Source organism: Leucopleurus acutus, assembly GCF_964270905.1.
Source record: "Leucopleurus acutus genome assembly, chromosome: 12".
NCBI lineage: Eukaryota > Metazoa > Chordata > Mammalia > Artiodactyla > Delphinidae > Leucopleurus > Leucopleurus acutus.
In genome coordinates, this window is record NC_139154.1 from 64184823 (window position 1) to 64209229 (window position 24407).

Sequence of the window (24407 nt, forward strand, 5' to 3'; positions counted from 1 at the left end):
AGTGGATAATGGGGATGGTAAGCAAAATTAGATAAACTACCAGTCTGTCTCCAGATTTTAAAGGTCAGGAGTTGAACTTCATGTAGAGAAATTTCCCAAGAAAAAGTCCTCAAGTACCCTGCTTGTGAGAGACAAGCCTACTCCCAAAGGAAGCATAGCGAAGGGTGTAGTCACTGGTAGGGCTTTTATGCTCCACATGCAGAAACTAGCCCACGTGAAAACTGGTAGAGAAGTCCTGTCTGACAGGAGAAACTCAAGATTTCTCAGGCTTGAACACTGCTGGTGGCATTGCAAATCAGTATGTTACTTGGCAATGTATATTAAGAGCCACATAAACTTTCAAACCCTTTGGCAGAGTAATTCCACTTCTAGGAACCCATCATAAGGAACCCCTACTAGTACTACTATTACTAAACTGCAGTTCCATCACTTGATGGAATATTATTTAGTCTTTTAAAAAGGGATATGCAGAAACAAAAAATTTGTGCTTATATTAGAAAGCAAATAGAAAAACTTATAAACCACATTAGAACTACATCATAGAAACAAACAAAAATTAAAAAAAGACACTGGCTTTGCACAGAGCAAAATGCTAATTTGCTGCCCATGGAGATGTCAATTGTTGCAAGAAGTCTATAAGTCCATGTGTACATATGCCTCTTCTCAAACAACAAACACTAAAAATACAATTACTATAATATGAGACCACACTTTTATTTAATATTAAAAAAATGAGAACCACGTGCTAGGATTAAGAATGGGACAAGGATGCCCATTCTCACCACTCTTATTCAACATAGTACTGAAAGTCCTGGCCGTTGTAATAGGCAAGAAAAAGAAATAAAAAGCATGAAGATTAAAAAAGAAGTAGTAAAGCTTTCATCTATTTGCTGATAACATAATTGTTTATATAGGGAAATTTAAAGAATCTACAAACACATACTAAGAACTAGTAAGTGAATTTAGCAAGGCCACGGGATACAAGGTTACTATAAAAAAATCAACTGTGTTTTTACGTATTAGCAGCAAACAATTAGCAACAAGTTAAAAAACATTCCATTTACAATAGTGCTGAAAAGAATAAAATACATTTAATAAAACATATGTATGCAAGACCTCTACTCTAGAAACTAAAAAACATTGCTGAGAGAAATGACAGATCTAAATAAATAGAAAGAAAATAAGTTCATGATGAAAAGACTCAAGAAATATTATGAGAACATCAACTGTTCCTAAATTCACCTAGACTCAATGTAATCCCAATCATAATCCCACCAGGTTTTGTTTTTTTTAATGTAAATTGACAAGTTCATTCTAAAATTTATAGGAAAATCAAATCATCTAGACTATTCAGAGCAATATTAAAAAAACAAAGTTGGAGGACTGACGCTACCTGACTTAGAAACTTAGCATAAAACTACAGCAATAAAGATACTGTGGTATTGACAAACAGATCAGTGAAACAGAATAGAGAGCCAGAAATAGACCTACACTTACACAGTCATCTGACTTTCAACAAAGGTACAAAACAATGGGTAAAGAAAAGTTGTGTTGTTGCTATTATTTTTCAAACTGGTGCTGGAATAACTAAATGTTCATAATGAAGAAAGAAAATGAACCTTGACCCCTACTTCAAATCATACACAAAATGTAACTGCAGATATATCACTGACTTAAATGTGAAAGTTAAAACCATCAAGCTTGGGCTTCCCTGGTGGCACAATAGTTAGGAATCTGCCTGCCAGTGCAGAGGACACTGGTTCGAGCCCTGGTCCAGGAAGATCCCACATGCCATGGAGCAGCTGGGCCCGGGTGCCACAACTACTGAGTCTGTGTTCTAGAGTCCTCGAGCCACAACTACTGAAGACCACGTGCCTGGAGCCCGAGCTCCACAGTAGGAGAAGCCACCGCAATGAGAAGCCTGTGCGCCACAACTGGAGGCCCGTGCACAGCAACGAAGACCCAATGCAGCCAAAAATAAATAAATAAAATAAATTTATATTAAAAAAAAACAAAATTAAAACCATCAAGCTTTAAGAAGAAAACATTGAGGAAAGATTCATGACTTGAGGTAGGCAAAAGTTTCTTAGGACAAATAAAGCAGTAACTTCATATAAAAGAAAAAAACGGATAAATTAGACATCATCAAAATTAAAAACTGCACATCAAAAGACGTTAATCAGAAAATAAAGATGTAAGCCACAAACTGGGACAAAATATTTGTGGAACATATATTTGACAAAGGACTAATATGCAGAATATGTTTTTAGGGGGCAGAGTCAAGATGGCGGTGTGAGAAGACGCCGAGTTAGCATCTTCTCCCCACTAGGGCACCTGGCAGCCACTGGTGAGGGACCCTTACACCCAAGGAGACGGAAGGAATCCCCAAGTGAACCGGTAGGACGTGGGGGACAGAGTGGGGAGGAGAAGTGGAGGCCAGACAGGATCAGCGTCCCTGAGGCCAGGAAGATCAGGAGAAGTAAGCAGAAGGGACCCTCTGGAGGAGCAGGAGAGGAGCTGAGGGTGACTGCCCAGTCCACTCGGGCCCGGGGAGCCTGCTGAGCTCCCAGGCTGGTCCCCTGTCCTCCAAGGCACCCCCACCTCCCTGGCCGCATTGGTCTTGGGGGCATACAAAGGAGGCCAAGGGGAGTTCAGGAGAGGCAGGCAGGAGGGACCCTCCAGGAGGAGTGGGAGAGGAGCAGAGGATGTTTGCCCCGCCCACTAGGGCCCTGGTAGCCTGCTGAGCTCCCAGGCTGGTCCCCTGCCCTCCAAGGCCCCCCGCCGCCAACCCCTGGCCGCATTGGTCCTGGGGGCATAGGAAGGACCTCAACAGGAGAACAGGAGAGGCAGGTGGGAGGGGCCCTCAGGGACTGGAGGAGCAGGAGAGGAGAGGAGGAGCAGGAATGCCCTGCCCACTCGAAACCAGGAAGCCTGGTGGGCCCCCAGGTGAGGTCCCCCGCCCTCTGAGACCAGGGGTGGGGGGACACGCCTGGGCCCCTTCTGCTCCTTGAGCCTAAGCCCCACCCCCACAGCCCCCAGGGCCTTTTCCAGCCCTGTGGGCCCTAAGCATAGGCCCCACCCACTGCCCAAACCTTGCCCTTGCTTAGGCCCTGCCCTCCACAACCACGGCCTTTCCCCTTGCCTTTTTTTTTTCTCTTTTCCCTCCTGTTTTACTATTGTGGTACTGTTGTTGATTCACCTATATTTTTATATTCTTCCTAACATATCTGTTAGTTTCCTAGTCTAATTTTATTTTTCACGTTGTTATTATTCTCTCTCTCTCTCTTTTTTTTTTCTGCCACTGCATGCTGCTTGCAGGATCTTGCTTCACGAGCCAGGGGTCGGGCCAAAGCTCCTGCGGTGGGAGGTCTGTGTTGGAACCACTGGACTAACAGAGAACCTCAGATCCCAGGGAATATTAACTGGAGTGAGGTCAAACACAGGTCCTCATCTCAGCACCAAGACCCAGCTCTACCCAACAGCCACCAAATTCCAGTGTTGGAAGCCTCAGGCCAAATAACCACTAAGACAGGGACACAATCCCACTCAAAAAAAAAAAAAAAAAGAGACAGCAAAAAAAATACATCACAGATGAAGGAGCAAGGTAAAAACCTGTAAGACCAAATAAATGAAGAGGAAATAGGCAATCTACCTGAAAAAGAATTCAGAGAGTAAAGATGATCCAGAATCTTGGAAACAGAATGGAAGCATGGATTGAGAAAATACAAAAAATGTTTAACAAAGATCTAAAGAACTAAAGAACAAACCAACAGAGATGAACAACACAATAACTGAAATGAAAAATACACTAGAAGGAATCAATAACAGAATAACTGAGGCAGAAGAACGAATAAGTGAGCTGGAAAACAAAATGGTGGAAATAACTGCCAAGGAGCAGAATAAAGAAAAAAGATGAAAAGAATTGAGGACAGTCTGAGAGACCTCTGGGACAATGCTAACGCACCACATTTGAATTATGGGGGTCCCAGAAGAAGAATAGAAAAAGAAAGGGTCTGAGAAAATATTTGAAGAGATTACAGTTGAAAACTTCCCTAACATGGGAAAGAAAATAGTCACTCAAGTCCAGGAAGCACAGAGAGTCCCATACAGGATAAACTCTAGGAAAAACAAACCAAGACACATATTAACCAAACTAACAAAAATTAAATTCAAGGGAAAAACAAAAAATAACATACAAAGGAGTCCCCATAAAGTTATCAGCTGATTTTTCAGCAGAAACTCTGCAGGCCAGAAGGGAGTTGCAGGATATACTTAAAGTGATGAAAGAGAAAAACCTACAACCAAGATTACTCAATCCAGCAAGGATCTCATTCAGATGCAAGGGAGAAATCAAAAGCTTTTCAAACAAGGAAAAGCTAAGAGAATTCAGCACCACCAAACCAGCCTTACAACAAACGCTAAAGAAACATGTCTAGGCGGGAAACGCAAGAGAAGAAAAAGACCCACAAAAACAAACCCGAAACAATTAAGAAAATGGTAATAGGAACATACATATCAATAATTACCTTGAATGTAAATGGATTAAATGCCCAACCAAAAGATAGAGACTGGCTGAACAGATACAAAAACAAGACCCATATATATGCTGTCTACAAAAGACTCACTTCAGACCTAGGGACACATACAGACTGAAAGTGAGGGGATGGAAAATGATATTCCATGCAAATGGAAATCAAAAGAAAGTTGGAGTAGCAATACTCATATCAGACAAAATAAACTTAAAAATAAAGACTGTTACAAGAGACAAGGAGGGATCCTACATAATGATCAAAGGATCAATCCAAGAAGAAGATATAACAATTATAAATGTTTATGCACCCAACACAGGAGCACCTCAATACATAAGGCAAATGTTAACAACCATGAAAGGAGAAATTGACAGTAACACAGTAATAGTAGGGAACTTTTAACACGCCACTTACACCAATGGATAGATCAACCAAACAGAAAATAAATAAGGAAACACAAACTTTAAATGACACAATAGACCAGATAGATTTAATTGATATTTATAAAACATTCACCGAAAAGTGGCAGAATACCCTTTCTTCTCAAGTGCACATGGAACATTCTCCAGGATAGATCACATCTTGGGTCACAAATCAAGCCTTGGAAAATTTAAGAAAACTGAATTCTTATCAAGCATATTTTCTGCCCACAACACTATGAGACTGGAAATCAATTACAGGAAGAAATTTTGTATAAAACACAAATACATGGAGGCTAAACATGTGCTACTAAATACCCAAGAGATCCCTGAAGAAATTAAAGAAGAAATAAAAAAATACCTAGAAACAAATGACAACAAAAACACGATGACCCAAAACCTATGGGATGCACTGCAGCAAAAGCAGTTCTAACAGGGAACTTTATAGCAATTCAATCTCACCTCAAGAAACAAGAAAAATCACAAATAAACAATCTAACCCAACACTGAAAACAACTAGAGAAAGAAGAACAAAGAAAACCCAAAGTAAGTAGAAGGAAAGAAACCATAAATATCAGAGCAGAAATAAATGAAATAGAAATGAAGAAAACAATAGCAAAGAACAAAACTACAAGCTGGTTCTTTGAGAAAATAAACAAAATTGATAAACCCTTAGCCAGATCCATCAAGAAAAAAAGGGAGAGGATACAAATCAATAAAATTAGAAATGAAAAAGGAGAGATCACAACTGACACTGCAGAAACACAAAGGATTATAAGAGACTACTACAAACAACTATATACCAATAAAATGGACAACCAAGAAGAAATGGACAAATTCTTGGAAAGGTACAATTTTCCAAGATTGAACCAGGAAGCATTAGAAAATATAAACAGACCTATCACAAGTAATAAAATTGAAACCATAATTAAAAATCTTCCAACAAACATAAGTCCAGGACCAGATGGCTTCACAGGCGAATTCTATCAAACATTTAGAGAAGAGCTAACACCGATCCTTCTCAAACTCTTCCAAAAAATTGCAGAGGGAGAAACACTCCCAAACTCATTCTATGAAGCCACCATCACCCTAATACCAAAACCAGAAAAAGATATCACAAAAAAAGAAAATTATAGGGGAGGGGCTTCCCTGGTGGCACAGTGGTTAAGAATCTGCCTGTGAATGCAGGGGATGCAGGTTCGAGCCCTGGTCCGGGAAGATCCCACATGCCACGGAGCGGCTAGGCCCGTGAGCCATGGCCGCTGAGCCTGTGCGTCCAGAGCCTGTGCTCCGCAATGGAGAGGCCACAACAGTGAGAGGCCTGCGTACCGCAAAAAAAAAAAAAAAAAAAGAAAAGAAAATTATAGACCAATATCACTGATGAACATAGATGCACAAATCCTGAACAAAATACTAGCAAACAGAATCCAACAACACATTAAAAGAATCATATACCATGATCAACTGGGATTTACCCCAGGTATGCAAGGATTCTTCAAGATATGCAAATCAATCAATGTGATACACCACATTAACAAATTAAGGAATAAAAACCATATGATCATCTCAACAGATGCAGAAAAAGCTTCCGACAAAATTCAACACTCATTTACAATAAAAACTCTCCAGAAAATGGGCATAGAGGGAACCTACCTCAACATGATAAAGACCATATATGAGAAAGCCACAGCAAGCATCATACTCAATGGTGAAAAACTGAAAGCATTTCCACAAAGATCAGGAACAAGACAAGGATGACCACTCTTGCCACTCTTATTCAACACAGTTTTGGAAGTCCTAGCTATGGCAATCAGAGAAGAAAAAGAAATAAAAGGAATACAAATGGGAAAAGAAGTAAAACTGTCACTGTTTGCGGATGACATGATACTATACATAGAAAATCCTAAAGATGCCACAAGAAAACTACTAGAACTAAACAATGAATTTGGTAAGGTTGTAGGATACAAAATTAATGCACAGAAATCTCTGGCTTTCCTATACACCAACAATGAAAAATCAGAAAGAGAAATTAAGGAAACAATCCTATTTACCATCGCAACAAAAAGAATATCTAGGAAAAAACTTGCCTGTGGAGGCGAAGACTTGTACTCAGAAAACTATAAAACACTGATGAATGAAATCAAAGATGACATAAACAGATGGAGAAATATACTATGTTCTAGATTGGAAGAATCAATATTGTGAAAATGATTATACTACCCAAAGCAATCTACAGATTCAATACAATCCCTATCAAACTACCAATGGCACTCTTCACAGAATTGGAACAAAAAATTTTACAATTCATATGGAAACACAAAAGACCCTTGAATAACCAAAGCAATCTTGAGAAAGAAAAACGGAGTTGGAAAAATCAGGCTCCCCAACTTCAAACTATACCACAAAGCTACAGTAATCAAGACAGTATGGTACTGGCACAAAAATAGAAATATAGACTAATGGACAGGATAGAAATCCCAGAGATAAACCCATGCACATATGGTCACCTAATTTATGACAAAGGAGGCAAGAACGTACAATGGAGAAAAGACAGCTTCTTCAATACGTGGTGCTAGGAAAACTGGATAGCTACATGTAAAGAATGAAATTAGAACACTTCTTAACACCATACACAAAAATAAACTCCAAATGGATTAAAGAGCTAAATGTAAGACCAGACACTGTAAAACTCTTAGAGGAAAACATAGGAAATATACTCTCTGACATAAACCACAGCAAGATCTTTTTTGACCCACCTCCTAGAGTTACAGAAATAAATACAAATATAAACAAATGGGACTTAATTAAACTTAAAAGCTTTTGCACAGCAAGGGAAACCATAAACAAGACAAAAAGACAACCCTCAGAATGGGAGAAAATATTTGCAAATGAAACAACAGACAAAGGATTAATCTCCAAAATATACAAACAGCTCATGAAGCTCGATATCAAAAAAACAAACAATCCAATTAAAAATGGGCAGAAGACCTAAATAGACATTTCACCAAGGAAGACATACAGATGGACAAGAGGCACATGAAAAGATGGGTCAACATCACTAACTATTAGAGAAATGCAAATCAAAACTAGAATGAGGTATCACCTCATGCCAGTCAGAATGGCTATGATCAAGAAATCGAGAAACAATAAATGTTGGAAAGGGTGTGGTGAAAAGGGAACCCTCCTGCATTGTTAGTGGGAATGTAAATTGATACAACCACTATGGAAAACAGTATGGAGGTTCCTTAAAAAACTAAAAATAGAATTACCATATGATCCAGCAATCCCATTACTGGGCATATACCCTGAGAAAACCATAATTCAAAAAGAGACATGTACCACAGTGTTCACTGCAGCACTTACAATAGCCAGGACATGGAACCAAGCTAAATGTCCATTGACAGATGAATGGATAAAGAAGATGTGGCACATTTACACAATGGAATATTACTCAGCCATAAGAAGAAATGAAATTGAGTTATTTTTAGTGAGGTGGGTGTACCTAGAGTCTGTCACACAGAGTGAAGTAAGTCAGAAAAACAAATACTGTATTCTAACGCATATATATGGATCTAAAAAAAAAATATGGTACTGATGAACCTAGTTGCAGGGCAGGAATAGAGATGTAGACATAGAGAATGGACCTGAGGACATGGGGTGGGAGGGGGAAACTGGGGTGAAGTGTGAGTAGCATCAACATATATATATTACCGAATGTAAAATAGCTAGCAGGAAGCAGTAGCATAGCACAGGGAGATCAGCTCGGTGCTTTGCAATGACCTAGAGGGGTGGGAAAGGGAGGATGGGAGGGAGGCTCAAGAGGAAGGGAATACGGGGACACATGTATGCATATGGCTGATTCACTTTGGTGTACAACAGAAGCTAACACAGTATTGTGAAGCAATTATACTCCAATAAAGATCTATTAAAAAAGAAAAAGCATATGTTTTTAACATTCTCACAACTCAATAATAAAAAAGGTAAACAACTCAATTAGAAAATGGCTAAATGATATGAACAGATAGTTCACAAAAGAAGCTACAAAAATGGCTAATAAGCACATGAAAAAGTGCTCACTGTCACCAGGGAAATGCAAATTAAAACCACAAAGAGATACTACCACATACACACATATACTAGAATGGCTAAAATTAAAAAGACTAACATCAAATGATGGCAAAGAGAACGCTTAGCATTGTTGGTGAAGTGTAAAATGGTACAACTACACTGGAGCGTAGTCTAGAAGTTTCTAAGAAAACTAAACACTCACCTGATTTATGACCCAGCAAATCCTCTCCTAAGTAATTTTCCAAGATAAATGAAAAAAAATGTCAACAACAACAAAAAATTATAGAAGAATGTTCATAGCAGCTTTACTCATAATAACCAAAAACTGGAATAACCAAAAAACTGGAAATAGGCAAGCTTCCTTCAATAAGGAGAATAAACTATGGTACAGTCATACAATGGCATATTATTCAGCAATAAAAATACTTATCCATGTTACAACATGAATTAAAAATCTCTAAACATGTTGAAAGAAGCTTTATACAAAAGAGTACACTGTGTGATATCATTTACATGAAGTTCAAGAAGAGGCAAACTAATCTGGCTGAAGAAATGAGAACACATGGTTAGTGCTGAGAGGCTAGGCAGGGATTTTCTAGGAAGAGGTACAAGGGAACGTTCTAGGATGATGGCAAGGTTTTTTATCTTGATAGAGGTTTGGGTTACACAGATGTAGGTATTTATTTGCCAAAATTCAGCTCTTGAACACTTATAATTAAAATGTATATGAATTTTACTTCAAAAGAAAAAAAATAGGAATTATTGAGTTCTAGTTAATGATATACATGCCAAAGTATTAGCTGACAGTGTGTTGATGTCTGCAATTTTCTTTAAAATATGTATAAAGAAAGGGATGGACTCATGGACAAATAGATGGGTAGATAAGTGGAAAAACAGGCATAGTAAAATGTAAATGATAAAATCTGGATGTGGGTATACAGGAATTCACTGCAAAATTTTTTTTTCAACTTTTCTCTATGTTAAATTTTTTCACAATAAAATGCTGGGAGAAAAACAGATACGACTGCTTTTGATGTGGACAGAATATTATTTTTTACTTCCTTTTTTTATTTTCTAAGTTTTCTATAATGTGCAGTAGTCTTTACAATCTTAAACATTTTTAAAAGAAATTAAAATTATATTTCTTAAAATAATCAAATATAAATTATTTTTAAAACAAGTTAAAAATCTTACTTTAGATTCAATGAAAATTAAAATATCCACTATTTTTAAACTCACTGTCATTTAATTCACTAAAAGCCTTAAAATATTTAGTTATGTAGAAAGTCATGGTTTTTGAACTAATTAAAATTTTTCAACTAATCAAATGTGGTATCAAAGTTTTCTCTTTTAATGTCTAATGTTAAACTTTCCCTTCTACTCAAACTTCCCCCTGTGTTAATTAATGTATGCTCATTAAAAGTACATCATTTATTAAACTCTATAATAACTAAGCAGGGCAACATTTCTTAAGAAATCTGAGAGTTGGCTGTTTACTAAAGGGCTTTATCTTTAGATAAGCACAAGCATTAAGCCAGGTGCTAGTCATTTGTGTCTTGTTAATTTCCAAAACAGAGGAGAGTGCCATGCTATTTCCATTACACCCACTTCACCATTAGGACCAGGGTTTATGAGCTTGACATTGCTCCAGGAATAATGGTTTCATTCCTCACTGAAATAAAATAATGTGCCACATAAGTCAGCAATGTGGAACTTCTGAAAAATGTTGTCATGTTAAACATGGTCATATTTTTAAAGTCTCCATTATGCCAAAACAAAGGCCATTTGCTCTAGAGAACTCACTCTGGGCACAGAAAACTCTCACACGGGCCTCAGACTTACCTCATCGCTATGTCATATGATTCCGGGTGAATACAAGTTTGGTCCAAAGGATTTGGCTTTAGTACAGCATTCACTGCAGTTTTGCTCTTCTTCTTGCTTTGCTTCTCATTTGTGACTTCAACACCTGCTGAAGATGCCACAGCAACTCCCTGCATTTCACCAGCAGATTCAGTTTGCTGACTACTGTAACCATTCAAAACAACATGGGGGTGGTGGGGGGAGGGAGGGATAGGGGGTGGGCAGAAAAGAGTCTTTAATTAAAAATGTGCTTATTTCTCTGCGATACAAATATACACAAACAGCAACCAGATTCTGACCATTCACTTCACAGAAATTACCACTTAGCTTAAACACTGTTAATAGGGTTTTCGGTTACTTAAAGCCAAAAACATTCTTAAGTGATTCTGCTTGTATAACTGGCATTCTAGGAGAGAACAGAGAGAAATGGAGGAAAATTAATTAAATAAGGAGAAGGCGAAGGTGATTTCTCAGAGCTGAAGAAAAAGCTCCCCAAAGGAATCTACTGAGTATAAAATAGAATGAATGGGAAAAGAATGAAAAAGATATATTGACATATCACGGGGAAACTTTAGAATATAATTTTTAAAATTAAGAAAGAAAAATAAAACAGATTATTGAAAGGAACTAGAATCAGACTGGCATCAGTTTTCTTACTGACAAACATCAGATGCCAGAACACAGTGGAATAATATTTTAAAAGTCTGAGACACAATGATTTTGAATCTAGAATCATATACCTAGCCAAAGTAGCATTCAAATTAAAATCATTTTCAGACATGTAAGGACTGAAGTACAACCCATATAATATACCCTCTCTGAAAAGAGTTTCTTAAGTATATACTCCAGCAAAAACAATGAATTCACGAAAAATGATAATGTGGGCTACAAGAAACAGTGATGAGCACAGAAACCATAAAAAAATTATTAGGTTAAATAACTGCTCATGAATAATGTAGAAAATATATTAAAAGGACACAGTCTGAAACTAAAATCCCAGATCATCTCACCATAGCACATAGTGTGGAAGGGAGGAAGACTGGTAAAGAGACCTAAGGTTCTAGTCTTCTCCAGGAGGAGGACAGAGAAACATATTAACTCCAGAGACCAATCCAAATCAAATTTAAAGATAATCACCAGAAGAATAAAAGTAAGATATACAAACTGAAATCACTAAGAGGAGATAAAGATGAGTAAGGAAGACAAGAAGAGAAACAGGGAGAAAACGTGTTAACTGATAAATCCAGCAAACAGCATGAAAGGAAAAGAATCAGAAGGCATGAAGAGCAAATATACAGTAAGATGGAAGATCAAGTCCAAACACATCAATAAATATAATAAATGTGAATGTATTAGTAAGACTGAGCAAACCTAGAAAATCTATTTGTTTATAAGAGTCATAAAAAATTGAATGTCATAGAAAGTTTGAAAATAAAAAATACCAAGCATATTCTGAAAAGGTAGATATAGCAACAATGCCAGCAAACAAAACAGATTTCAAAGTAAAAAACATTCAATGAGATAGCAAGAGGCATTCTGAATAAAAGTATGACCTATCAAGGAGGTATAATAGTCATGAATCTTCAAGTCCTTCGTTACCAGTTGAAAAAATTTAAGGCTTTAAAACAACCCAAATGTTCATCAACAGGGCACTGATTAGATTAAATTATAGTCCATCTATAAATTAAATACTGTGCAGGCATTATATATAAATGATAATTTATATATAATGATATAGATAAATATATAAATCAATATGTAATATTTGGAAAGAGATCCAAGATATTTTACTGAAACTAATAAAACAAGTTTCAAATAGTGGTATAGCATGCTTCCTTCTGTATGCATTTAAAAATAACAAATACGTTATTAATTTATATAAATTTATTTTCAGGAAGCAATATATAAGAAACTATTTTGAAGTGACAAGTTGAGGTGCCCTTTTCATTTTATTCTTTTTTATACTGTTTGAATTTTCTAACCAAGTGTTCAAAAAACATAAAGTAAGAAACCCAGTTTTTTTTGCTTCTGGGTTTGGTGGTCTACTTAGAAAGAACTTCCACTACTCCAGCGGTCTGCAAAATTTACCCATGTTTTTTTCTGGTACTTTTACAGTTTTACTTTTTCCATTTAAGTGTATGATCCATCTGGAATTTATTTGGGTATAAGGTATGGCGTAGGACTGTATTTTCTCCCACACATACCAAATTCCAGTTGTCATAATGCCACTTACTGGATAATTAATCAATTTTTCCAACTATCTGAAATATCACCTTTATCATAAACTAAATTCCCTCTGGGTTTGATATATTTCAGACTCCTGTTCTACCTGCTTCTACATCAAAACCAAACTGCTTAATTACTATGGCTTTATAATATATTCTACTATCCAGTGGGGCTGGTTTTTCCTTAGTCTTTTCCAGGAAAAAAAAATTATTATTATAACTTTGTCAAAAGAAAAAAATACACATGAATGAACCAGGTAGTCCCAAAGAAGCAAATAAATAAAAGCCATTCTTTCATGATTACAAAATGCTAAGAAGCTTACCAAATTTCTTTGCATTTGTGCTACCAGGATTAGAAAGCAAGGATTTAGCTCTTAATCGACACATCTGATAATTAATGCTTTGGCCAGTTTTCAGTGAGGAAGGAGCGGGGAAACCCAACTATGCTTAGGGTAAAAGCTGTCAGTATGAAGTGGTCATTGAGAAGTCCTCTTTGTTACCTCATCTTATACCAGTCCTTCCCACTTGTGGTGCTCCAGTCACACTGGCCTCAGTTTCATTTCCTGAATACACCAAAGTTGGTCCTGCCTTAGGATGTTGCACATGTACTGTTTCCCCTGCTTGGAATGCCCTCCTTCTGATCCCTGTGTGACTGGCTCCTTCATTTCATTCAAAACTCAGCTCAAATAACTTTTCAATGAATAACTCATATAAAGCAGTTTATTGCTCCCCAAAGGCAGTATCATATTGCTTTGTTTTAATTTTTATAACACTTATTACATCTGAAACTATTTATTTTTACTAGTTTATTTATTGTCTGTCTCATTCATTAAAATTTAACTTCATGAGGCCAGGGAATTTGCTGATTTGCTCACTGCTGTATTCCCAGTGCCTAGCAAAGATTAGACAGTTGACACATATTGAATGAAGGAATGAACAAATAGACAGCTAGGATTTATGCCAGTGAGAAGGATGGGTAACAGAAAGAGAGGAGGTTGATAATAGAACAGACAGCGTACACTTCAATAATGACCTGCAAAATGTTCGAATATAATCCTGGTTGACTCTGATGAAACCAGCACACTGTTGGAAAGATTTTGGACCTAGCCCTTTTACTTTCTTCAGCTGTTCTCGGTTGATGAATGGCCCATTTTTCTCACGCCATTCAATAATATTTTTGGCTCGGTTGGCATTGAGTCCAGCAATATGCCTAAAAAAGTAAACAAAATGAGTTATGTGGCCAATGTAATTGTTCTAAGAGTACTGAAAGAAAAGATCTCATCTGAAAAGACAATGATATAAAACATTTGCATCATAAAAGCAACTATAATTACATCTTGTCATATGTCTCTACACTATTCACATTCCTTGTGTTTCTGAATCAAGTAATAATTCTGCCTATTCCTGGTTAGCTTACAAAGTGAGTTAGCAGTAGAAGTTACAATAGCTACAGCTGCATTGTACTATGCTATTTTTTTGATCAGCCTGTTCTCATTAGTAAAGACTTGAACTATAGAAAGGTACTTATTCATGATATAAAAACTCTCTCATTACACAGTTGGCTTGGTGTTAATTAGAGAATCTTAATTTTATTACAGAATTCCATATATGGCATTATGGAATGTTTGTCGCTGTGGTAGAAAAGCAACACCTAACAATGCAAGGGTTATCTTCTGCTATTCCAGTTTAAAGCAGAAAGATCCATATTTTTTCCAGAGGTCCAGAATTTCATGCTGCATCAGCAGAATTGTATAATAAATGCAAGACGAGGAACAAAAAATCAGCTCTTCTACAGCCACAGGGGGAAAAAAAAGAACATATAAGACATGATCACAGTACAATGAAGATATTGAGATGTGACTTGTGGAATCAAGGTAAAAATATGGTAACCATACCTTGAACCCTCAGGATTTATCTTTTGGTGACTGCCAGCTTTGACAGATGTAAGCAAGAGACTGAACTAGTGAAAAATATCTACTCTCCTGTGGTGGGAAACAGCTCTTTTCCATGTTAACCTAATTTAAATTCTACTAGCGACATTAATGCACTCGATAATCACCCTTTGTTCTTCACGTTAGATTTCCAGTATTAAAAATAACATGAATTGTTATAACTCTTTTCTTAAATGATGCCTTCCGCTCTGACTGATTATCGGAAGCAATGTATGAACTCACAGATTTTTCTATACTTGACAACTTTATACACGTGTCCCCTTGCTCTAGCTGAGTTTGAACTGGATAGCAAGTAAAACTCAAGATTCTGTGATCTTCAGTCACAGACTTCTTGTCTCACCTTAACAAAACTTCTGAACAGATGTTAATATCCACTCCCACAAAGCTGACACATTCTTCTACAACACTATCCAGTGTGGCCTTGAGTAGAGTCTGAGACACATCGTGCTGAAAAGACAAAGATCAAATATGAATCAAAAGTAAAGAACATGCAAAAAACCATATTTAAAAAAAGACAGACAAGATGAAAAGGCAGAGGGCTATGTACCAGATGAGGGAACAAGATAAAACCCCAGAAAAACAACTAAATGAAGTGGAGATAGGAAATCTTCCAAAAAAAGAATTCAGAATAATGACAGTGAAGATGATCCAGACCTCGGAAAAAGAATGGAGGCAAAGATCGAGAAGATGCAAGAAATGTTTAAGAAAGACCTACAAGAATTAAAGAACAAACAAACAGAGATGAACAATACAATAACTGAAATGAAAACCACACTAGAAGGAATCAATAGCAGAATAACTGAGGCAGAATGGATAAGTGACCTGGAAGACAGAATGGTGGAATTCACTGCTGTGGAACAGAATAAACAAAAAAGAAGGAAAAGAAATGAAGACAGCCTAAGAACCTCTGGGACAACATTAAACACAAAAACATTCACATTATAGGGGTCCCAGAAGGAGAAGAGAGAAAGGACCAGAGAAAATATTTGAACAGATTATAGTCGAAAAGCTTCCTAACGTGGGGAAGGAAAGAGCCACCTAAGTCCAGGAAGCACAGAGAGTCCCACACAGGAGAAACACACTGAGACGCATAGTAATCAAATTGGCAAAAATTAAAGACAAAGAAAAATTATTGAAAGCAGCAAGGGGAAAACGACAAATAACATATAAGGGAACTACCATAAGGTTAACAGCTGATTTCTCAGCAGAAACTCTACAAACCAGAAGGGAGTGGCATGATATACTTAAAGTGATGAAAGGGAAGAACCTACAACCAAGATTACTCTACCGGGCAAGCATCTCATTCAGATTCGATGGAGAAATCAAAAGCTTTACAGACAAGCAAAAGCTAAGAGAATTCAGCACCACCAAACCAGCTCTACAACAAATGCTAAAGGAACTTCTCTAAGTGGGAAACACAAGAGAAGAAAAGGACCTATGAAACCAAACCCAAAACAATTAAGAAAATGGTCATAGGAACATACATATCGATAATCACCTTAAACGTGAATGGATTAAATGCTCCAACCAAAAGACACAGGCTTGCTGAATGGATACAAAAACAAGACCCATCTATATGCTGTCTACAAGAGACCCACTTCAGATCTAGGGACACATACAGACTGAAAGTGAGGGGGTGGAAAAAGATATTCCATGCAAATGGAAATCAAAAGAAAGCTGGAGTAGCAATACTCATACCAGATAAAATAGACTTTAAAATAAAGAATGTTACAAGAGACAGGGAAGGACAATACATAATGATCAAGGGATCAATCCAAGAAGAAGATATAACAATTGTAAATATTTTTGCACCAAACAGAAGACAACTGCAACTGCTAACAGCTATAAAAGAGGAAATCAACAGTAACACAATAATAGTGGGGGACTTTAACACCTCACTTACACAAATGGACAGATCATCCAAAATGAAAATAAGGAAACAGAAGCTGTAAATGACACAAAAGACCAGATAGATTTAACTGATATTTATAGGACATTCCATCCAAAAACAGCAGATTACACTTTCTTCTAAAGTGCGCACGGAACATTCTCCAGGATAGATCACATCTGGGGTCAAAAATCAAGCCTCAGTAAATTTAAGAAAACTGAAATCATATCAAGCATCTTTTCTGACCACAATGCTATGAGATTAGAAATCAATTAAAGGGAAAAAAACTAAAAAACACAAACACATGGAGGCTAAACAATACGTTACTAAATAACCAAGAAATCACTGAAAAAATCAAAGGGGAAATCCAAAAATATCTAGAGACAAATGACAATGAAAACATGATGATCCAAAACCTATGGGATGCAGCAAAAGCACTTCTAAGAGGGAAGTTTATAGCTATACAAGCCTACCTCAAGAAACAAGAAAAACCTCAAATAAACAATCTAACCTTACACCTAAAGGAACTAGAGAAAGAAGAAAAAACAAAACCCAAAGTTAGCAGAAGGAAAGAAATCATAAAGATCAGATCAGAAATAAATGAAATAGAAACAAAGAAAACAATAGCAAAGATCAATAAAACTAAAAGCTGGTTTTTTGAGAAGATAAACAAAATTGATAAACCATTAGGCAAACTCATCAAGAAAAAGAGGGAGAGGACTCAAATCAATAAAATTGGAAATGAAAAAGGAGAAGTTACAACAGACACCGCAGAAATACAAAGCATCCTAAGAGACTACTACAAGCAACTCTATGCCAATAAAATGGACAACCTGGAAGAAATGGACAAATTCTTAGAAAGGTATAACCTTCCAAGACTGAACCAGGAAGAAATAGAAAATATGAACAGACCAATCACAAGTAATGAAATTGAAACTGTGATTAAAAATCTTCCAACAAACAGAAGTCCAGGACCAGATGGCTTCACAGGTGAATTCTATCAAACATTGAGAGAAGAGTTAACACCGATCCTTCTCAAAATCTTCCAAAAAATTGTGGAGGAAGGAACACTCCCAAACTCATTCTATGAGGCCACCATCACCCTGATACCAAAACCAGACACAGATACTACAAAAAAAGAAAATGACAGACCAATATGACTGATGAATATAGATGCAAAAATCCTCAACAAAATACTAGCAAACAGAATCCAACAACACATTAAAAGGATCATACACCATGATCAAGTGGGATTTATCCCAGGGATGCAGGGATTCTTCAATATACACAAATGAATCAATGTGATAAACCATATTAACAAACTGAAGAATAAAAACCATATGATCATCTCGATAGATGCAGAAAAAGCTTTTGACAAAATTCAACACCCATTTATGATAAAAATTCTCCAGAAACTGGGCAGAGAGGGAACCTACCTCAGCATAGTAAAGTCCATATACGACAAACCCACAGCAAACATCATTCTCAATGGTGAAAAACTGAAAGCATTTCCTCTAAGATCAGGAACAAGACAAGGATGTCCACCGTCGCCACTATTATTCAACATAGTTTTGGAAGTCCTAGCCACGGCAATCAGAGAAGAAAAAGAAATAAAAGGAATACAAATTGGAAAAGAAGAAGTAAAACTGTCACTGTTTGCAGATGACATGATACTATACATAGAGAATGCTAAAGATGCCACCAGAAAACTACTAGAGCTAATCAACGAATTTGGCAAAGTTGCAGGACACAAAATTAATGCACAGAAATCTCTTGCATTCCTATACACTAATGATGAAAAACCTGAAAGAGAAATTAAGGAAACGCTCCCATTTACCACTGCTACAAAAAGAATAAAATACCTAGGAACAAACCTACCTAGGGAGACAAAAGACCTGTATGCAGAAAACTATAAGACACTGATGAAAGAAATTAAAGATGATACCAACAGATGGAGAGATATACCATGTTCTGGGATTGGAAGAATCAATATTGTGAAAATGACTATACTACCCAAAGCAATCTACAGATTCAATGTGATCCCTATCAAATTACCAATGGCATCTTTTACGGAACTAGAACAAATAATCTTAAAATCTGTATGGAGACACGAAAGACCCCAAATAGCCAAAGCGGTCTTGAGGGAAAAAAACGGAGCTGGAGGAATCAGACTCCCTGACTTCAGACTATACTACAAAGCTACAGTAATCAAGACAACATGGTACTGGCACAAAAACAGAAACATATATCAATGGAACAAGATAGAAAGCCCAGAGATAAACCCACACACCTATGGTCAACTAATCTATGACAAAGGAGGCAAGGATATACAATGGAGAAAAGACAGTCTCTTCAATAAGTGGTGCTGGGAAAACTGGACAGCTACATGTAAAAGAATGGAATTAGAATACTCCCTAACACCATACACAAAAATAAACTCCAAATGGATTCAAGACCTAAATGTAAGACTGGACACTATAAAACTCTTAGAGGAAAACATAGGAAGAACACTCTTTGACATAAATCACAGCAAGATCTTTTTTGATCCACCTCCTAGAGTAACGGAAATAAAAACAAAAATAAACAAATGGGACCTAATAAAACTTCAAAGCTTTTGCACAGCAAAGGAAGCCATAAACAAGACGAAAAGACAACCCTCAGAATGGGAGAAAATATTTGCAAACAAATAAACAGACAAAGGATTAATCTCCAAAATATATAAACAGCTCATGCAGCTCAATATTAAAGAAACCAACAACCCAATCCAAAAATGGGCAGAAGACCTAAATAGACATTTCTCCAAAGAAGACATACAGATGGCCAAGAAGCACATGAAAAGCTGCTCCACATCACTAATTATTAGACAAATGCAAATCAAAACTACAATGAGGTATCACCTCACACCAGTTAGAATGGGCATCAACAGAAAATCTACAAACAACAAATGCTGGAAAGGGTGGAGAAAAGGGAACCCTCTTGCACTGTTGGTGGGAATGTAAATTGATATAGCCACTATGGAGAACAGTATGGAGGTTCCTTAAAAAACTAAAAACAGAATTACCATATGATCCAGCAATCCCACTACTGGGTATATACCTAGAGAAAACCATAATCCAAAAAGACACATGCACCCCTACGCTCACTGCAGCACTGTTTACAATAGCCAGGACATGGAAGCAACCTAAATGCCCATCAACAGACGAATGGATAAAGAAGATGTGGTACATATACACAATGGAATATTACTCAGCCATAAAAAGGAACGAAAGTGGGTCATTTGTGAGATGTGGATGGATCTAGAAACTGTCATACAGAGTGAAGTAAGTCAGAAAGAGAAAAACAAATATTGTATATTAACGCATATATGTGGAACCTAGAAAAATGGTACAGATGAACCGGTTTGCAGGGCAGAAGTTGAGACACAGATGTAGAGAACAAAAGTATGGACACCAAGGGGGGAAAGCGGTGGGCGGGGGTGGGGTGGGATGGTGGTATGATGAATTGGGAGATTGGGATTGACATGTATACACTGATGTGTATAAAACTGATGACTAATAAGGACCTGCTGTATAAAAAAGTAAATAAAATAAAATTCAAAAAAATCCCAAAGTTATGTTACACTGCAAAAAAAAAAAAAAGTAAAGAACATACAGTTCTTGGACTAGTCCCTTTGCGTGTACTACTGGTAGCAGGCTGAGACACAGCAAAGTAAATTTCTTCATTTCTTTTAGACACATTGTTAGCCAATGTAATTGAGCTGAATTTAAGGAATCTGTTCTTACTCTCTAAATTACTCATACACTTGACTCAAATATAACAGCACCAGTATTTTTCCCTTTTGTGAAATTCTGCCAGAGCAGGGGTTCTCAAACTTTAGCTTGCCATCAAAATCACCTGCAGGGTTTGTTAAAAAACAGGTTGCTAGGCCCCACATCCAGAGTCTTAGATTCAGTAGGTCTGAGGTGGGGCCTGAGAATTTGCATTCTAAGAAGCTCCCCAGTAATGTTGTTGCTGTTGGTTCTGGGAGCACACTTTGAGCCATACTGGTCACTATCATTCACGCACTGCCTTGTAGTCTTATCTTCACTTGCATATGTATTCTGTCCCTTAGTTCTTCTTAACAGGAGAGAGTGAATTATAATAGGAAGCAGAACACAAATACTCAGTAAATTTGACAGTAAACCAAACTCTCATATTTCATGAAACTGAAGATACTACTGCTTATAAGAAGCACCATTATTTTATATACCACTAAGAAAGAAGATATACCACCAATTAAATCATGACACAATGCTTTCTTGTTACTCAGAATTTTTGTTTTATAAAAATTAAAAGAACTCTTTTAGACTTATTTAGAAAGTTTTAAAATCATATATCATGCATAGACAAAAAGGAAAATATAAGCAATTTAATCTGATTAAGGTATTCCTGAAATTTCTTCACATTAAAAATTCAACTTTTCTGTATCACTTTGTAAAGTCAGAGTCATAGATGTCCAAATTCTTCCACCCATTTTATCTTTTATGCTGCTGAGCACCTAGATAATGCAGCATTTCTTAAAAGAGTTAATACTCTATAGTTTCTGAGATTTTCTTTCAAGCTGTCAGACGCTCATTCTGTAGTCCTACCTTAATCTCAACAGAAGAGATTTTAGACAGCAACAAAACTCCTACTTTTCCTTAAAGGTCCTTAAATGTTTCATTGTTCAATAGTTTATTGACTAGAACAGTGAAGAGCCTGCAGTTCAGCCATGTCTCCAGGATTCACAATCAAATTCACGAAGATGCTACACCATGGTTTGCCACAGGGCCAACCAGAGGACATCATTAATTGGAAGATGCATCCTACTATCAGAGTGTTAAAATGTGAGAAAATATGCATCTTAGAATTGATGAAATGCAGTATCTGAATAACTATTTGTGCGTTAATTGAAGCCAGATTACCATAGTGAATGGTTCAAAACACTTGATGTTATTCACAATTCTAAAATTAAAGATCCTCCGTTAATGTTCCCAGACATGAAACTGTAATTCAGCATTCTTCTCCTCTCCATATGTTTTAAGGAATCAAGGACAGGTTTGATAACCTTAAATTCTTAGGAAGAGAATATAGTAAATAGACCCTCTAGGTATTGTGATTACACTATTATCATTTAATAACAGCTGAAGTTTTTGATCTGCCAGACTGTTTTTGTTTTTCAGAGATAACCTAGTTGGTAACTACTCAGACCACAGCTTAAAAATATAGACACAATTATAAAAATCTAATAAGCAAATATAATCATGAAAAATATCATAAAGTAAAACCCAAGACGTCACTAAGAACCTGATTATTTATGAGCCACAGCTTTTAAGAAGCTGGATAGTCTTTTCTGTGTCTAAGTAGATGAGAATCAGCAAAATGAAAAGGGGACTTTACAAAATGAGAGGGTAGAAGATGGGTGACAATATAGAGGCAAGTACAATGAAAGTAACGAGAAAAAATATTTGAGGAAAGAGACATAACTTTAAGCAAATAGGAAAAACTAAGAGTAATAGTTAGGGGTCGCTAGAATAAATGCAAACAACTCCACACACTTCCAAACACACCAGATGCCTAGGATATCTAAATGAGTAGCAGTCCCTATAGCAGACAACCTTGGTTGCCCATCCTACCTCTAGTCTCCAACCCCCTTTTCCTCCTTCCAAACAGAAGCCTGATTGTGTTTCATGCATCCACTCAACCTCTGTAAGGCCATATGCTTTAGGGAAGCTGGCCCTATTTCCAGCAGATGATAATGACCGGTTAAAACCAATGGTTTTCAAACTGAGGCTTGTGACCAATTAGTGGATCATAAAGTTAATTTGGTTGCTTGCCACACAGCATTAAAAAAATCAATAAAGAAATAGAATAGACCACATCAAGCCTGTTGCACATATCCTTAACATGGAATGAACAGTGTAATAAAAAAATGCAGCCAACTGAGATTATCATGTGAGAAGAATATATAAACTGGCCAGGAACATGTGTTTTGTTCACTGATGTCTCATTTGATCTTTTGATAAATGATGGTCCCTTTGACCACGGATTGATAGAGAGGTTAAAGAGTAACTTTACAGAGTTATAAGGCAAAGTATTTTAAAAAGTAAGTCAGAAAGAGAAAAACAAATATCGTATGTATGAATTCATATATGTGGAATCTAGAAAAATGGTATAGATGATCTTATTTGCAAAGCAGAAAGAGAGAAACAGATGTAGAGAACAAATGTATGGATACCAATGGGAAAAGGGGGGTGGGTGGGAGGAATTGGGAGATTAGGATTGACACATACATACTATTGATACTATGTATAAAATAGCAACTAGGGAGGACCTTCAAGATGGGGGAGGAGTAAGACGTGGAGATCACCTTCCTCCTCACAGATACATCAAAAATACATCTACATGTGGAACAACTCCTACAGAACACCTATTGAATGCTGGCAGAAGACCTCAGATTTCTCAAAAGGCAAGAAACTCCCCATGTAGCTGGGTAGGGCAAAAGAAAAAAGAAAAAACAGAGACAAAAGAACAGGGACGGGACCTGTACCTCTGGGAGGGAGCTATGAAGGAGGAAAAGTTTCCACACACCAGGAAGCCCCTTCACTGGCACACACCAGGAAGCCCCTTCACTGGCGGAGACAGGGAGTGGCGGGGAGGAAGCTTCGGAGCCATGGAGGAGAGCGCAGCAACAGGGGTGCAGAGGGCAAAGCGGAGAGATTCCCGCACAGAGGACTGGTGCCAACCAGCACTGACCAGCCTGAGACGCTTGTCTGCTCACCCGCTGGATTGGGTGGGGGCTGGGAGCTGAGGCTCTGGCTTCGGAGGTCAGACCCCAGGGAGAGGACTGGGGTTGGCCGTGTGAACACAGCCTGAAGGGGGGTGCAAGTGCACCACATCTAGCTGGGAGGGAGTCCGAGAAAAACTCTTGAACTGCCTAAGTGGCAAAAGAACATTGTTTCAGGGTGTGCGAGGAGATGAGATTCAGAGCATCGCCTAAACAAGCTTCAGAGATGGGCACAAGCCGCGGCTAGCAGCGCGGACACCAGAGAACGGCATGAAACTCTAATACTGCTGCTACAGCCACCAAGAATCCTGTGTACAAGCACAGGTCACTATCCACACCTCCCCTCGCGGAAGGCCATTCATCCCGCCACTGCCAGGGTCCTGTGATCGAGGGACAACTTCCCCAGGAGAACACATGGCACACCCCAGGCTGTTGCAATGTCACACTGGCCTCTGCCGCCGCAGGCTCACCCAGCATCCCGTACCCCTCCTTCCCCTGGGCCTGAGTGAGCCAGAGCCCCCTAATCAGCCACTCCTTTAACCTCCTCCTGTCTGGGCAAAGAACAGACGCCAGAGAGCAACCTACATGCAGAGGCGGGGCCGAATCCAAAGCTGAACCCCAGAAGCTGTGCCAACAAAGAAGAGAAAGGGAAATCTCTCCA

The 24407-nt window shown here is 37.6% G+C and overlaps 1 protein-coding gene across 2 annotated transcripts in view; it reads right to left on the reverse strand.

Moving 5' to 3' along the window:
- Window positions 1–24407, reverse strand: part of SRBD1 (S1 RNA binding domain 1) — a 222224-nt gene that overhangs the window by 19209 nt on the left and 178608 nt on the right. The window contains exons 17-19 of one of the 2 annotated variants that reach the window (XM_082851880.1): window positions 15394–15500; window positions 14135–14311; window positions 10859–11038 (exon numbers count right to left, since the gene is read on the reverse strand). In XM_082851880.1, coding sequence (XP_082708006.1) covers window positions 10859–11038; window positions 14135–14311; window positions 15394–15500 — 464 coding nt within the window. Of the gene's footprint in view, window positions 1–10858; window positions 11042–14134; window positions 14312–15393; window positions 15501–24407 lie in introns of both variants that reach the window. The other variant, XM_082851879.1, reaches the window with a different exon arrangement.